The sequence below is a fragment of the Styela clava genome, chromosome 5 (assembly GCF_964204865.1).
Source record: "Styela clava chromosome 5, kaStyClav1.hap1.2, whole genome shotgun sequence".
In the NCBI taxonomy this organism is placed as follows: Eukaryota; Metazoa; Chordata; class Ascidiacea; order Stolidobranchia; family Styelidae; genus Styela; species Styela clava.
In genome coordinates this window covers 12,705,194-12,722,771 of record NC_135254.1, presented here as the reverse complement: position 1 = coordinate 12,722,771, position 17,578 = coordinate 12,705,194, and the positions used below count along the sequence as shown (strand labels likewise).

Here is a 17,578-nt window from a genome sequence, read left to right as displayed (position 1 = left end):
ACAAATGTAGATTTTGGTGTTAATAAAGGTCATAACCGTTTTGATACGTTGCTGTCATTAACGGTGTTTGAATATTGTCGATTCATTCATGTAATTTTATTCAAATTGAATCTACACCAGACGAGTAAATTATACCTCGAGGGAGGTTGTTTTTAGAAACTTGTGATTATGAATTTGCATTTCAAAGGAATTATTGTGTGGAGAAATATAAAGTTCATCGCCAAGTTTACCTCCACCTGAGTTTTTCAAAGTAAATTCTCATTTGTAATGAAGTTATTGTGACGTTTTTACATCCACAATTAGTTCAAAAACATCGATAGCAAAATTTAGCGGCAATGAAAGTCATTGCGAGCCAGCAGGGTAAAAGAAAAAATACAAATGATGAAATCAGGTCGCAGGCTATCGAAGCTTTTATATCTGAAATAGAACCCGCGGATATAGCGAGTTTGGAAGAAGTTAATATAATATGTGAAGATGATGTCATAATTCGGCAGAACCGCGAAAAACTTTCCGGTCTCAGCGATTACTTTCGAGCTCTTTTACTGGGAAACTTCCGAGAGACGACGCAAAAAAATATTTGCTTGAACTATGTGGATGCAGAACTCCTAAGACACCTGCTGGAATTTTATGAGAAGTATCAAAACAGGTAAATATATATACTATATCCAATGCACTATGAACTCCATCTGTACTCAATAATGTATCATGTAGGCTACATTAGTATAGGTTGATTTTATGTCAATATTATAGAAATACTCAAAACACAACCTGATGGCATCCAGGTTTATGACTGACTATTGATTGTAAACCTCTGCTAAATGAGTTCTAGTTATGCGAATGTGAGCATATTATTTACAAAACGAACTTAACTCACATCTATTCAGCAACGTATTTCAGTATCATTGAGTGTAAAAAAGAACTTTGATTGTGTTACATATTATCAATAATCTAGCAGTAACGTACGTAACAGTTTCCATATTGTAGATATCTATCAGGAAAACAAAACACATCCTTTAACATTTTCCATTACATTTAATATCAGAAAACAAAGGGAATACGATGACAACTTCTCTCGGGTTTTTATAAAGGATTTCCGAACAGCATGGTTACTTATAGAATTAGCAGATATGCTCGGGTTGGAAGAAGCAGCGATCGAATGTGATAAATACGTTATCCAAACATTGGAAACGAATACTTGCATCGAAGTCTGCAGTTTAGCGGAACAATTTTCAAGATTTAGCATTGAACTGGAGGCCGTTAGAAAATGGATAGTGGATGAGAGAATTACAAACAATCCGTTCACCAATGGAACGCATTGTAATGAAATATGCTCCAATAAATCTTGTATGTGCCAGTATGTTAAAAAATATCACCAAGTGCACACGTTTTACGTTTTGGGTGGGTATTTTTACGAACACTTCCGAGAATGTGATTCCATAGAAGCAAACGCACTTCTATCAGAAGGTGATACTCCGTATCATGGAGCACACCATTCGACTGAACTGAAAAGTGCATTCAGTGCGGGACAGTGCTTTCCAGGCCCTCACAATGAGGAATGCAGAGTTGCAGCTTTAGATACTGTTATCTACGTGACAGGAGGCTTTGACGAGAAAGCAAAAGCGCTAGCGCAAGTATGGAAATACAACACAAGACTGGATGAGTGGAAAAGAGTATCAGACTTGAGACATGCTAGGTAAGTAGACTAGTCATTCTTACTCTTCCCACCTTCGTAATGACGATTGCCAATGCGTAAAATGAACGTCCTAATCTTACTAAATCCGACTTAATCGGGTAGGTTTGATATAGCTCGATATATATCGATTGTCGATAGCTACAGAGTAACGTGTGATAATGACAATGATGCACACAATCACAATGGCGTTGAATAAAAGAACTGAATCCAAACTAGATTATAAATAGTACTAAAAACAACGCAGAAATCACCTCCGTGCAATCAGGGCCATTGCTTGATTGGACAAATATAGGCTTTATTTCAACTCCTGTGAATTAGAGATCCAAAAGTCTGTTGAAATGTTTTGAACGAAAGCCAAGTGCCAAAGAAAAAGTAAGCTGTTTTTCATCACATCGAATCATATCACAAAAAGAAAGGATTTATGTCGGAAACGACTGTATAAATTCTACATAATGGCGATTGAGCCTTTCTGGCAAAACGTAGGTAGATAAAAGGATCCAGTTATGACACAAATCCATGAATTAGTCATAGCTAGTCCTGGCCAGATTTTCCTTTGTTCAAATTGACATTATGGATTATTCTACGACCTCCCAAATACAAATATGTCTGATAAATGGACGAGTCAGGATTCATCACTAGTATACTATACAATCACTCCGATTCATTCAGTATAGACATGGTATATATGATAGTTTTGTCTCAAACCATTTTGCCTAATTTTGGCAGATTTTACCACTGTATTGCTTCTGTTGGAGAATATTTATATGTGTGTGGGGGATACGACGATAATTTTGTTTTGAGCAGTTTGGAAAGGTATCATCCACATTACAATGAATGGGTTGATATGTCTGATATGTTAACAGGTAAGCTTCTATTGTTTTATTTGTCAAGATCGGATAAGAATTGAGAATCCTTTTTTTTTCGACATGCCTGCCTATTCCAACGCGACGATACTCGCACGACAAAAAAATGATAAAATACAGTGCCACGTTCTTCTTGGTTTTTCGGAGTTCATGTCTCAATTTGAAATGTAATAAATATGTAATTAAAATGTAATACTGTAACAACTGGCGATCGTGATCACCTTCGATTACCTATAACTTTGAATTACGTAAATAAATGGTTTTGAAGATATAGGCCTACATTTTTTAAAATAAATTTGTGCCTTCGGCAACTAGTTTTTTTAGTCGCCATTCGTCAACAAATTTTCTTTGAACTTGAAACTAAAATTGCATGTTACATTACATATAGTGAAAACAATTCAACAATTGCAGGTGTTGGAAATGCAGCTTTTTCGAACGACGAGTACGGCATATATGTACTCTGTGGGCAATATGGATACAAGGAAGTTCAAACCACTAATATTGTCCAATATTATTCGATATCGGCAAATCAGTGGACGCTGTTGACGCGTTATGACTCACCAGGTAAATCTCGAGCTGCCCTTGATCACTATTTTAGTTCTTCTAATAATACATCCCAGTTCTTCTTTGTCTACGGTAATTGAAGTAAAGCTCAATCGCCGTTTCGCGCTCAGTCTAAAGTACGATTAATAATGTTACAGTGCAAACTAAATGTTTAAATTGACGTCTCGAGGCTAATAATAACTATTTCGTTTTCCATATAAAATTCTAGTTTTGTTCAATAGCGATTTTGCATCATTATATTTCATTGGTTGCTAGTAGTATAAGCAATTATCGATACTCGGCAATCACTCTGCAGTGATATTTCGCCGTTTTAGTACCACATGCATATATATGACTATGTGTGTTTGGTTCCATATAAAAACATTGGCGTCGTCATGAAAAGTTGGCGTGAAGTTCACCCGACTTTCTATTTTTGTTTAGTTTTCTACCCGCATTCTGAATATGGACTCTCAAGTCTGATGTTGGATGGTAAGATTCATGTTCTTGGAGGTCAAACCGAAAGATGCGATGTTTACGATGTGGATAAAGATGAATGGAAAAGGTAAAGTACGAAACCTAGATGTTGGCTCGAGCGGCTAGCTTATACACACCAGTCTCAGTTAGGGTCGTCAGTACGAATTAACTGATTTATATAGGTAATCACCATATCAATCAAGAACCAGTGTCAGGGTGAGCGCGGTATGAAGACTTTAAATTGTTTAAAGTGATTTCTCGATGCACTATGTCGTTTGTTGGTCTCATTGTGTATCACAAGAAATGAAAACTTGGTAATAATAAAAAGTAATTGGAGTAAAACAAACAAGATATACCGAGAAATGACTTGGAAATTGTAACGGGACTTTATGAACACTCTGGTATATTTTCACTTTTCTCTGTAGCGTTCCTCGGTGAAAGTTAAAAAGCTTGAATGGTAAAAGTTTTGACGCAATAATTGTTTTGGTAGGATTTCAGACATGATTTGTCGGCGAATGGAAGCTGCAGTTATCTCGTACAACGGAAGAATTTACGCAGCTGGCGGATACGATTACAAAACCGGTAAGAAATGATGATATTTTATTATGATAATCCAATTTTACATGCGAACAGAAAGTTCGGTTTAGCTTGTTCCTGGTGACCATTGAAAAGAGAAAATATATACTAGTAGGCCTACATGTGGGTTTCGATGTTTTCGTTGTGACCAAAATTATTGAAAAACGAAAAACTTTGTAATTCTTAAGTTAATTTCACATTACCAAAAATTCAGAAACTCGAAGTCATACTCTCACTACTTGACTTTGTTGCAGGACAATATCATGATACCATAGAAGAATACGACCCAGAGAAAAACAAATGGCGAACTCTTCAGCAAAGAATGCCAAGACCCGCACGTTCTATTGGATTCTGTCATGTATTTGACGTCAAAAAATAGCATAAAAACTTCACACATTTTTTTTATTGATCAATTTTATGCAATCCCCCTTAAATGCCTACACATACATATTATACTTTGTTGAAACATAAGATTTTTTGCACATTTGAAACAGGGTATTAAAGTTAGGGGAGTCGAGAAGAGCATTTCAGCAGTTATAGTTTAGGCCCGATGATGTTTCCCAGGTTATTCGAAATAATTAGCGGAAGCAGTAACTAAGGAGCAAATAGCTTCAATTGATATGTCACAACCACTTCTACGACAATAAACAAAGGGGAAACGTACTAAAATTAATATTTCTGACCGCTTGGCAAATCTCTAGTTAGGTATGGCAACTTTCACTCATTATGAAGTATACTAAAAACGAACTCCTTCGATACGTTGTGACACACTCAGAACTAGACACTCATGGCTAACGTGACAGGATTTTGATATTTATCCCGTTGGATCGGAAATCCCACAAGGCGGCTTTTAACACGAGGCGACACACCGCCTCTCGCCCGGTTACCGGTCCATGGTGGGTATGCAATTAGTTATCCACTTATTATTACTTGTGGTGGAGAAGGCCCTAACCCCCAAACGGTTACCATCTTATGGCGTGTGAAGTACAGCAATTCCCAGCACATTAAAATAGGAAAGTTGGACCACATATCAATCCTTTTCCTTACAAGCGAATGCATATAACTTTCCTGTGCCGTACAATAACCAATCCCAGAGTAAACGTCATACACTCTATTTATATCTGGATATATTGAAAAAAAAGATAAAACCAGAATAATATTACCGTGTACATATTGCACAAAATAAAAGAAGCATATACTTTTGAACTAAGTGTGTGACACAATTAATTAAATAAAATTGGTTAGATGTTGCAGTGGAGTAATGTATTGCAAATGATTAAACAGTTAGGTTTAGAAGCAGTTACGTGATTAAACTAAGCAATCAGACATATGCAACCTATTACATAGTCCATACACATCCGAGTTACATTTTACATATGTCATGTATAGTTTGATGACAAGGACTGGGCATTTTGAATCCAATAGTTAATTATTCGGATCGGTTTGGACGAAAAATTCGAAACGCTGCCATCTTGTTTTTTTGTCCACCATAGGAGAAAATTTCTCAGTCAATGCAATCCTGGCATACGACTTTTGAGTATTTAATAAAACGTGTTTTTCATTGTGTGTGAACACTCAGCAAACAGTACGAGTGATGGATTCTATGATTTTAGTAATTTATGTGTCTGGAGGATTCATTACAACAAAAAATCACATACAATGACATATCTCCTAAGTATTCAAGATTCGTTTCAAAAAAAATAATCAATTCCCTCCAGGTATTTGAAAATGCCCAGCCCTTTTGACGACGCTGTAAATGATACTGTTAATAGTAAGGTATTTGGTTCTGATAATACTGAATCATATCATAAGTTCTGCTCCATTTACTGAGGAAACAATCTCGAATAATTTTGACCATATATTGGGCAGCTTCTTTTGATGAGGCTGATGGTGCAAATCTTGTTCTAAGAAGTTTGATTGTATTACCTCGAAAGCAAGGTAGACTTGTATCAAGCATCAGTGCAACAAGAGATACAATGTCTTCACGATATGGACGAATCGTTAGATATGCTCGCACACAAAGTTCCATAAACCACTGGAAAAATGAATCATTATCGATATTATTTCTGGCTTTGTGACAACAAAACTCAAGATTCTTTAATGCTAGATGACTACCCATTGCACAGTTTACACAAAATTTCATGCATTTGAATAGCAGTACAATTTGAATAGAGCTCTTCTAGTATTTTGTCGAGTTGCCCCTTGGCTGTAAATGGTCAATGGATGTGGAAAGACAGAATAGTGCTGGCGGGTCTGACCCCAGATGGATAGTGTCGTGTGTCGGGTTTTAATAATTTGAGCCCAGAATCACCAATAAAAATGCATTTTCTTTCTATAACAATTTATTTCAACTATATATTATATATAAAATATAAATTTTATCTTAATTTTCAAAAAATAGAATTTTTCTATTTATAAGTCAGAAATGTTAGCAACACCAGAGAAAGTCAAGAATGGGGTAAAAGTAACAAAATATTACCTGGAATGGAGGAGCATCCATCTTTCCACCCATGATCATTACCATCTCTTCAGTCAATTTGATATCAGGTTCCCAACCTAAATTACCACCAGGACTACTTTCAAACATGAATCCAAAATCAATATGCAATAAATGTCCTTCTTTATCAAGCATGATGTTACCATTGTGTCGATCCTATATAAAAAATAATAAAAAGAAGTTTTAGCAACTGTTACCAGAGGGCCGACTACGACCACTTCCATTGGTTATCTATGATGTGGTGTAAAATGGATATTTATTCTGGAAAAGTGATTGAACATTGCTCAAATGTCAAAATGTTTAATACCAAATTTGATTTTCACAGAATTTGGAACTGCAGTCACAGAACTTAAAGTTGTTAGTCACATTTCCTTCCAACTTAAAATTTGGAGCCCGGTTTGAATTTTCCCTGATCCCATTGTCCTGTATTCATTGAGTGCTTCCATTCACATTCATTTTACCATCCCAGTATATTTAAAACTCCAAAACAAATACCCAACAAACCTTAATCTGAAGTAAAAATAAGACGACACTGTAAGCTGCAACACTTTTAATAAAATTTCTTCGAGCTCTCTGAAATTCTGCTGAATTTTCATTTCCATATTCATTACGGAAGTATTCATACCTAATAGTATGAAGCAAAATCAGAAAATAATCTATAGACTCATTAATCCATGGTAGAAAAAATAAATGAGAGGGCTTTAAGTTTTTTGCTATCATCAACACTTGTCAAGGTCCGTGCTTTACTTTTTATTTTAAATCGTTATATGGTGACAACCAGATGGATGCAAGACATTAAATACCAAAGCTTACATTCCAATTGCAGTTTGCCTTCCAAGTTGATCTCTGCTTTTACTATCGGGAATACATTCAATAACACCACATCCCGGTGACGTAGCTACAACTCGATAAGGAAACAAATACAAGTCCAAGCCAACCTATTGTAATAAAATTTAAAAAAATAAAATTATTTTCTCCATGAAGTGGAAGCACTAAGAGAAGTTATTAAATGGAATTAAAAGGCCTTGACTATATGAAATATTTTCTCCTTCACACTAAACCAGGTTTTAGAAAAGGAGGAGTGCATTCAACGCTCAAACTTACATCCTTATGTAATTATGATTTGAGAAGCTATTTCTTAATTAGCACAGAAGTCATTTAAGTAGGAAAATAAAAAATTCATAAACAAAAAATGGCCACCTTCAATTTTCAGCAAAAGCAATTTTATGAAAGCACCACAATACCTGTTTAAATATATTTTGAAAAAGTTCGATGATTTGTAAAGCGAGCATGTCTTGTCTACAATCATCACCAACTTTGAAAATAGCTGCTTTCCACACAAGATTCCCATCAGTTTTAGATTCCTTTTCTGTTTTATGCTAAAAATAGATTTCAAGAAGTCTCAATGTATGAATTTGTATATTGTCAATTCAAGAGAGCTATGCTCAAACATATTCACACGAAGGTCACACATCATCGGTACAGTAATGCCTTGGAGCACACTATTTGCTGATTTGCTGAAAAGGTCGATGTCAAGCAATACTGAATGAGTAATAAAAGGGTTTCCCTGTAAGTAAAATAGAACTTTAAAATTTAGATTTAAAAACAGATTTAATATCTTTCTAGCGACTTCTTTCTTCTGCAAATACTGAAACTTTAAAACCAATTGGCCAATTAATTGCGGAGAAAAGCGATTTTCACAATCACAACAACAATATGGATTGGGTAAGACGATCTTTGGTACACTTTGTGTCCAATAATAACTGATAATCACAATAATGATCATATTTCACAATTCGGTTTCAAAAATATAGATGAATATAATATGGAAGTATAGATAAATAACTCACCCCAAGGGCCTTTTTCTCAATTTCATTGATTCCACATTCTTTGACAAGAAACTTTGCTAAATAAGGTGCTTTTGCCGCACTTTGTAGAGGAATTCCAGATTTTCTGTCGATATCAACAACCAGTGCTTCTGGGTTACTTGGAAGATAACTTTCAGCTGACACCTGTATCGATAAATATAGTATTTATGGAAACAATCTATGAATATTTGACAAGTTAAACGCTTCCACTATTAATTGCTAGTTGATGAAGTGGTTAAATGTACAATTAAAATTCGAAATTAAACAGTTTCTCAATACCGAGATATTTATTTAACGCTGTGGTTCCCAAAGTTGATTGACCGTGGGCCAAAATTAGAAGCGGAATGATATTTGCGGGCCTGGAAAGTGGAGCCCGCTAGGGGCCAATACCGTTACCAGTACGTAGTATTGAGATACCGGTATAATTGAATCGTTACACGTGCCTAAACTGTGATAATGAAGTAACATTTGCCGGTTATTTCGAGTAACTTTTAAAAGGACTTCAAAAAAATTCATCTCTGTAGTTATATGCTGATACCACAGCTATTCAAAGTATTTATTTTAAAATTCATTTTACCTGAATATTAGCAAGTGCTTCGAGACAAGCTTGTTTTCTTTCTGGTCCTTTAGGATAAGGTTTAATAATTCCCGACACATTTGTAACTTCATCAAAAAAATTGAACTCATGATTGTAGAAATCACGAGCCGGTCCTGACAGATTATCGATGATTGTTCTGATCAATCCTTCAAGAGTGTCACCAATATCTGGATCCTAAAGATGTTGAAAAAATCCAGATAGAAGTGTTTATCTTTCATGTACGCAGTCTGGGACTCGTTCAATACTAGGAGCGTTCATTTCAAATAGTTTGGTAGTTTAGAACATGGGTGTGCAACCTTTAATACAGGAGGGTCAGATAGAAAATAACTGGGTAAAACCGCGGGTCGCACCTTAACATAGGCTATCTAGTAGTTGCAGGCACAAAAATTGTGGTTATTGATCTTGTGACATACGTGGTTCACACAAGCTCGCTGTTGAAAAAACTTGAATTACTCGCATGTACCAAATTAGATTAAAAACTCGTTTCGCCGGCGCTCAACATTCAAAATTGGCACTTCGCTGCGGGCCGCACAATTTTTCCTTGAAGGCCGGGGGCCGCAGGTTGCAAAGTTTAGAACAAGAGTCACCAAGACCTTCTTCTTTGAATGTGAAACACTAATCCAAATAGAAACAATTTTGATGTTTGTTCGAACAAATTATTTCAATATCAAAAATTAACAACATGATGCAAGCAACCTAATTGGTCAGCTGCGGCCGCTAAACAAGAAACTCTCAATGTGGTTTGACATATAAATCATAGCTAACCATGTATAATAAAGGCTGTAGCTCTCAGTACCTATATTTGAACCAACCATGAGAAAAAAATGTCAAGCCATCATTGCCTGTACACTGGTTATTATATAGTAAAACATGTTGCAACGATCTGTCGCCAACGGATTCTCAAATATGAGATAACGCAATACCTTATTTTGAGAGTCTTCATCCAGATAGACATTTGTTTTCATATTCCATATAATTTGATGAGCCAGTATCTGTGATTTCTTTGCAGCCCACACTAAGTATTCTTTGACATATCCCATGGTGTCATATCTGAAAATCATTCATTACAATAATATAATTAACTAGAAAACAATGATCAAATATAGGCGAATCAAATCACAGGCGAAATGTATGATACAGATAGAGTTCGAGGAAATTCCAGGCTAATGTCGAAACATTCATACCGGATGTCATGAAAAATTGTACCGAATGTCATATATGAATGTCGAATGTGCTGTGAATCAGAACCTTATACCAGTGTTAGAACTGAAAATTTGAAAATGACTGGCGCATTAGTTGCCGATAAAAACGATTCTCTACACCCAAACATGAGCAATAATTCATAGGTACGCATTGTGTTCAATAACATAATTATCTTTATAATGAAGTATTCTTACCTTACAGCTTGGACCAATTGAGGAATGTAGAATAAGATAGCTTCAGGTGGAAAACCTCTTAAAACCTTGACTGCGTACTGTGCTGTATAAGGATGTGGGCTGAATAATCTGCATAAGAAAATAGATGGACGAAAATTCTATATATGTTAATTAGTCAAATAAGGGCAGTTGAGATCTGCTTTGGCATTATTTTGGAGTCATATCTTCAAAATGCCCTAAATCGGGAGTCAAAATTTCAGACTTCAGATGATGACACTCGAAGTCAAACTTTCTGACGGAAATTCAAAGTGCATTATGTTGAATAAGCATTCCAAACAGACAAATATAGAAGACTTATGTTTTTGTAATCAAATTAATTAAGTTTTTGTGATCAAAATATGTTTTTCTTTGAATTGGAAGCCGGAATCAGTGCCAAATCTGGAGTCAGGAACCATAGTCGGAGTCAATTTTTTTTTCAAGGAGAAATTAAAGTTATTTCTTGAATGAGTTTGCAGTATGAGTGTCAAATCTCACCTTGAAAAATAAGATAGTGCTGTGCTAGGTGTTCCAAGCGACCATGTCAAAGCATGAACGAGTTCTTGAGAATCACTCTCCAACGACTGATTTGAGACTAGGTATTTCATACCTTCTGGACAACATTCTATCGTCTGAAATGTTGAAACATAATAAATTCAAGTGATATTGGGATTATACAAGACTTGAAAAATGCGAATATTTTTAATCTTAGTGAGCAAAGCTGGCTAAAACTTAATATTTACCATTGCAAATACCGTACATTTTGATATTTTTAAATATGAAATATATTCTACATTGGGTTATATTTATTGAGTTGGAATTCAAAAACATAGGACAGTTAGGATAACAATGACTTGATTGAATTTCTAATCTTTATAGTTTCCAGAAATTGAATGAATCCTTCTTAGTTATACCGGTAAACTTCAATTGCTCATGATGATAACCTAAATTATTACCAAAATCACGATACGAAAACATTCATTTTGCATTAAATTATTAATACTTGATTCATTTTGGACACCCCTAACAGTGAGTAAATACACTATCAATCAAATTAGACCGCAATAGATGTTACTTACGGCTGGATTTTTTCGAACCAAGTTTGTCACAGCACGAACAATAACTTCAGAATTCCTCAGTCTGTCTGGTAAATAAACAGCGAGTATAGGTGACACATGCCATGCATGTTGTACAAGATCTTTCAACTGTCTGTCAGAAATTTCCTAAAATGCATGTTAGAAATATTTTATTACAAAAATGATAGAAATAAGATATAGAGTGTATGATAACAGCAACTAAAGAAGAGACTTGAAAACATCCTAATCACAACCAGAGTAATCCAGATTACAGAAATAAATTGTTTGCAAACGTGTCCAAAGAGTCAAAGTTGGTTGGAAAAATTTTGGTATTGAAATACACCAAGGCAATAATTTCAGTATAAATCCGAGGTTCTTAAAATGCTCAAGCACACTATGCATTTATTTAATCACGGAGATTGCAAATACTCAAGCTTGTTCTAGACGTGGCCATATGAGAAATAAATTCACTTACACTTTGGGGAACACTGATCTAGGATATTCAGACTTAATAAGAGACTCATATCGCAAAACAAATGAGAGTTTGAGAGCCAAAGCAAAAAAGAGCAATATAGATATGTGGAGGTCAAAGTGCAATCGAAATTGAAAGATTGGAATATACTGTTCATAACAACACTTAAAGAAAAGTGGAAATAGAATGAAGATGTGAGTTTTTTTTTATTTCATTTAGCAATTATTTAGTGACTACGTAAAGACATTTTGAGTAGACGCATGTGTGATTAAATCATGCCAAGTTTGCAGACGTCCACCATGCTAGAATTAATGACATTGTAAAGTATGTTTACAAGTATAGATATTGAAACTACTTTATTATCGAAAAAAACTACTCAAACTAAAAAGTTAAGACATGGAACGTCATGATTTCGCTGCATAACAGGCTAACAGGAATTTAAATTTTTCATGTTAAATTTTTTTTATAAAATTGAGTCTACATTCTTCCAAAATACTACACTGAGTGAAAGAAATCATGCAGAATACACAGGAGAAAATTAATAGTGTTGTAATCATTTTAAGTCATTCCACTAAACACAGAAGCATTTTTCATCACACATGGATCAATATAACCTTAAAAAATGCACTATGAATTATGCCATCTGGAACAAGAAAAATGGTTGGATGGACGATATTGCACTTCCATTATGACTCCACCTAATTCTATATCTTATTTTGATACACCTTTGGAGGTAAAAATAGTTTATTTTTATATTGCAAACAAGGCTTTCGGAGCCCTGGCTCCAGTGAATCAAAGTGGTCAGCTCTTACAAGGCTAAAGGTCACCGACCTGTGCTCTATGTAAACAGTCATAATATAAAGGAGGCTACTATATTTTCGAGAGAACCGGGATTTTTCTTGTTCGGTATGTCTATCCAACATATAAAAACCTGGATAAAGTGGTAAGCATAGAGTTTGAACCTGCTATACCAGCACCAGCATATTCAACGGTTTAACCTTTTTGAAGATATCACAATCAGAAGTTGAAGTTAGAATTTTAAACATTCAAGATATAAAACTTATACTAAATAAAGTTGCAGGAATTTTCATGAATGCAAAACTGGACGTTTTACCAAGTCAGATTAGACATTTCTCCCACTCCTCAGCCCAATGAACATGCCGCGAGCAACTGAAAATGGTACGATAATAATAACAGCGAAGAGTGGAATAATTAAGTTTACAATGTTTAGATGTATTGTACAATACATTCCTCATGCAATATAGTACTATGTAATATGTGTGCATTCAACTACATACAACATTATTTAACGACGTCATCGGTCCCTCAAGTCGACGAGCAGCAGATTGTCTACGTAACATAGAAGCCCCCTGATATGAAATGCATAAGTATCAGTAATATTTTAAATCTTAGGAATATGTTTTTGCATAAAAGGAAAAACAGGTTATGGAAAGTGCAGTGAATGATTACATATGATCATAATAAGTTTTCAGCCAGTAAAAAAATCACAAAACTTTTTTTAAGGAAAAGTGATTATACAGTTTTGCTTGGAAAGGGAATCTGAGAAACGAAGCTAGTTACGAGCATCCACTCCCAAAATAAAGATGATTATAATATTTTTGAAAAATTTCAGGATACCTCTGCATAAAAATGTTTATTTTATTGATAACATACTAGTTAAAAAATTCATTGCAATATAATTTTAAAAAAAACTTATATTTCATACGCAACAAGAAGAATTAAAACAAGATTCAGCATAAAAAAAATTGTCTGTCTATTTATCATAGTGAAAAATGTCTTTTTACATTGGGCCTGGTACTGTACATCATATGAATCACAATAGAACCCATGATTTTTAGCTCTCTAACGAGTATTAGGTAAAAATTTAGTCCGTAATATTTTTGGGTTTCGAAACTATTCAGGTTATTCATTCAATCCAAGAAAACAAAATAAACTTAACAAATTAGTTTATGTTTTTGTGAACTTGCAAATATAAGTTGAACATGAAAACAGAACAAGTTTTGTGCTCAGATGAGGAGAAACAAGATGAAACAATTAAAAACATAAAAATTTGTATTAGTATTCAATTGGAATTATTGGATTTCTTGTAATTCTATTAATTTTATATTATTGCCAGGAAAATAGTTCCGTCTTAAACCAAAGCTGAGTATTTTTGCCACAGCCACAGCTAAATTCTCAAAGTTATAACAGTTATGCAAACATACCACATCATTACAATACAACCTTCCACCACCTAATGGATGTTTGCCCGAATATGGACCCCAAAAAAATCGTTCATATCTTTCTATACTTCATCAATGCAAAATATTTTAACGCTGATGTGGCTGTCATTAAAAAATACAGCTAATTTCGGGGGCCCCATTTTTTTGGGGTCCATTTTTCATTACCGCAACGAAACGAAAACCTCAACATAGTTAAAATGACAGCTGAGTTTTCTCATTTAAAACTAACAAATAACACGCAAAACTACGAAAACGAGTCATGTTCATGCTTAGAATTCATTAGAGTGAAAAAGTGTCAAAGCTGCTTAAATTTCAACTGTTACGTCACTTTGGGAAATATTACAGAAATAAACAATGGGGTCAATGCACAGGGAGACATCCATAACATTACATAACACATTCACAAAAAAAAACAAATTTAAAAAAAACTAACCATTAAACAACAACCATTAAACATAATATCTACCTGTGTTCTCCATGCTGACACAGTTGATTCCCATTCAATCATGCTATCAGGATTAGCAGTAGGATTGTACCATGTTATTAAATGTTCTAATTCAGCAGTTAAGAGATACATGAGCAGAGATCTTCGTTTAATATAATCTTTGGTTATTTGTTTGACATTCTGAAAATAAATGAAAAACATGTCAATGCATATTCCATATTTCCATTTTAGTAGAATTTCAACTTCCCATATAATATATATAGAGAAAGTAACAGACCTTCTTAGTCTTCTTTGACCCTTTTGCGCTTGGAGCTGCGACAGAACGTCTAGAAATAGAATTTCTATAACCAGGATAAGGTGTCCCATCCGTAGTTCCCCATCCTTGTGACACAGTCAAACTTGATAATGAAAGCACATCAGGAATGGAGTCTAAATGAAAACAATCGTCAGAAATATCATTTTTAAACCTGGGCCTTCAACGTGTATGTATGACAATGTAACTCTTCTCAAAGTACGTGTGTGAGATAGTTTAGAGCGTCGCCAAATATTAATTTATTTTTTTAAAGTTACTACTTATTATTAACCCACAAGGTCGCAATCAAGCTATTACCTGAAGCAGCACCTTTTCCAGAAAATGATGCAGATGGATGCATAGCAGCAAGTCCTGCACTGCTTCCCAGACTACCAGTACCAGCTCTTGCATCCATTATTGCATCACCTGAATAAAACATTTTTAATGAGCTGTTAATATTAAGTTAAACAAGAGAGCAAACCTCAGATATATGGATATGAAGGTGGAAACATTGAACGCTACCACAAGGTTTGTGGGGAAATGCAGCATTGTGATGCAATCAAAAAATACGGGGTGAAATATCAGGTGTCAAAGAATCAAAGACTAGAGAAATTGGAAAAAAAATGTGACATCTTTCTAGAGCAGTGGTTCTCAAATGGTGGGCGTGAAGCTAATTAAAAATAAAAATATTTGTTAGATTTGATCTTGCCCGCTTATGCGTTATTTATGTACCATCCAAGTGTTTTTTGAATAAAACATACTTTCGCCTCACTATCTGTTATTTGCAGCCCATTGTTAGCTAGCTATTTTGGAGGTGGGGCACGAGACTCGACAAATTCTAAAAACGGGGCACGGCTTAAAAAATTCTAGAGACGCCTTATAATGTTTAGGTACTCAAAATTTGAAATGGATTGGTCCATTAATTGGGGGGAAAAGATAATTATACAATACAATACAATTATACGATACAAAATAATTAAAAATCTTCTATTGAAAAGTTCCTGCCCAAGATATTTCTTACATTTACGCATGGAAAATTTGAAATTGGTTGATTTATTAGTCGTTCAAAGAGAGAATTTTTTTCACAACAACAAAACTACAGTTAGCAGAACGTTAACTTCGTTACTTCGGGTCTAATAAATATCTCACAAAAACAATTTACCGCCAAGGTATTTCTTATCTGCATGTACAGAATGCCATAACTTCATTGTATTGTTGATATCAGCCCTAAGTTGAGATGATTCTTGAGTTGGAAACTGACGTCGACAGCTGTAAAAGTTTATGATGATTTTGTTTTGAAGTGTATCCTTGAAGCTAAATATGCTAGAATCACACATAAATCTTCATAACAAGTTTAGTAACTCTATACGAATGTAATAATTTGGGCAGCTACTGGTGAAAGAATAAATTTTGTTCTTTTCTAAAACAGAGTTATCCTCGATACGGCTGCTCGTTCAAAGCCAATTTTATACTTCAAATACTTGATCATCATTTTTTGATTTTTTTATCTCTTAACATTTATCTATTAATATTTCGGAGACTTTATTCATTAACAGGTCTCCTTTGACCCTGCACAAGTGCAGTGCGTGTGAAAAATAGGAAATTGTGCATTTGAAAACTAAACACTACAAAACTATTTTTTACTCTTCATAACATTCGTAACACTCTATAAACTTACCAAAAATAGTCGAACATTGCACAATACACTCTCTCCCGAAGTATATTTCTTTCCAATACTCCTACAGTGACATCACTATTTTGCAAACTCGTAAATCCTAAAGTTAACAGACGACTCCTTGCCCCGACAGCAGCAATATGGCTATATACAAAAAAAAATATATTTCAAAATAGAAAGATTATTTTTCTTACAAAACAGGGCTTAATAAATTATATAGTGCATCATAACAAATCAATTTAGAATAAGTTTATTTTATATCTTAATAAATACTCACCGTGACATATTATTTTGTTTTCCTGGTATAAACATGGGAAGAGAATTATTCAACAACATGACGATGACTCTTGCTTGTGCGGTGCTACTGTATTTAACCATTTCAAATCTTTGCTGAAGAAACTATTACAGAAAAGCAAAGAACATGGTCGCATTAACAGAAAAATTATGTATAATACTTTAAAACCTGAATTTTTTTTTTGTCCAACTAGCTTCAACAGTACAAATTTAAGGACACTAAAAATAGGTGTTTACACAAGAATACAGAAAATTCCAAATATGATTTTTTTTCTCTTCAAGTATCTTACAGGATAACATTATGATCACAATAGATCACAATTTTATCACAAAATAAATTATTTCAATTACTCAATAAGCATATGATACAATGCAATGAGAGAAAATAATAAAGGCAAGATTTATAAAAAAATAAAACAAATTTATCACCACCTAACCCAAGGTGTAACAATTAAACAGTCGAATCAGAAAGATTCTGGCCTTCCAATGAATGGAAATAGCTTGTACAGAGCCTTCTTTGGAGCAAAAGCATACAGAACGGCGAGAAACTGACACAA

General features: G+C 34.4%; 2 protein-coding genes across 3 annotated transcripts in view; one reads left to right on the top strand and one right to left on the bottom strand.

Moving 5' to 3' along the window:
- Positions 1 to 65: 65 nt before the first annotated feature.
- Positions 66 to 4,679, top strand: LOC120344191 (kelch-like protein 23). The gene is made up of 7 exons (XM_039413305.2): positions 66 to 646; positions 1,043 to 1,693; positions 2,420 to 2,556; positions 2,968 to 3,120; positions 3,541 to 3,661; positions 4,064 to 4,155; positions 4,404 to 4,679. Exons 1-7 carry the CDS (start codon positions 336 to 338, stop codon positions 4,526 to 4,528), a joined length of 1,590 nt encoding a protein of 529 aa, XP_039269239.2. The 5' UTR covers positions 66 to 335; the 3' UTR covers positions 4,529 to 4,679.
- Positions 4,680 to 5,259: 580 nt separating this feature from the next.
- LOC120344868 (phosphatidylinositol 4-kinase alpha-like) overlaps positions 5,260 to 17,578 on the bottom strand; it is a 33,560-nt gene continuing 21,241 nt past the window's right edge. The window contains exons 30-47 of one of the 2 annotated variants that reach the window (XM_078112989.1): positions 17,005 to 17,126; positions 16,731 to 16,871; positions 16,215 to 16,321; positions 15,371 to 15,478; positions 15,038 to 15,189; positions 14,782 to 14,940; positions 13,371 to 13,442; positions 11,604 to 11,747; positions 11,023 to 11,156; positions 10,510 to 10,617; positions 10,036 to 10,162; positions 9,092 to 9,286; positions 8,497 to 8,658; positions 7,891 to 8,025; positions 7,460 to 7,584; positions 7,151 to 7,271; positions 6,629 to 6,802; positions 5,260 to 6,184 (exon numbers count right to left, since the gene is read on the bottom strand). In XM_078112989.1, the coding sequence (XP_077969115.1) occupies positions 5,915 to 6,184; positions 6,629 to 6,802; positions 7,151 to 7,271; positions 7,460 to 7,584; positions 7,891 to 8,025; positions 8,497 to 8,658; positions 9,092 to 9,286; positions 10,036 to 10,162; positions 10,510 to 10,617; positions 11,023 to 11,156; positions 11,604 to 11,747; positions 13,371 to 13,442; positions 14,782 to 14,940; positions 15,038 to 15,189; positions 15,371 to 15,478; positions 16,215 to 16,321; positions 16,731 to 16,871; positions 17,005 to 17,126 (2,556 nt within the window). In that variant the 3' untranslated portion in view covers positions 5,260 to 5,914. The remainder of the gene's footprint in view (positions 6,185 to 6,628; positions 6,803 to 7,150; positions 7,272 to 7,459; positions 7,585 to 7,890; positions 8,026 to 8,496; positions 8,659 to 9,091; positions 9,287 to 10,035; positions 10,163 to 10,509; positions 10,618 to 11,022; positions 11,157 to 11,603; positions 11,748 to 13,370; positions 13,443 to 14,781; positions 14,941 to 15,037; positions 15,190 to 15,370; positions 15,479 to 16,214; positions 16,322 to 16,730; positions 16,872 to 17,004; positions 17,127 to 17,578) is intronic. The other variant, XM_078112990.1, reaches the window with a different exon arrangement.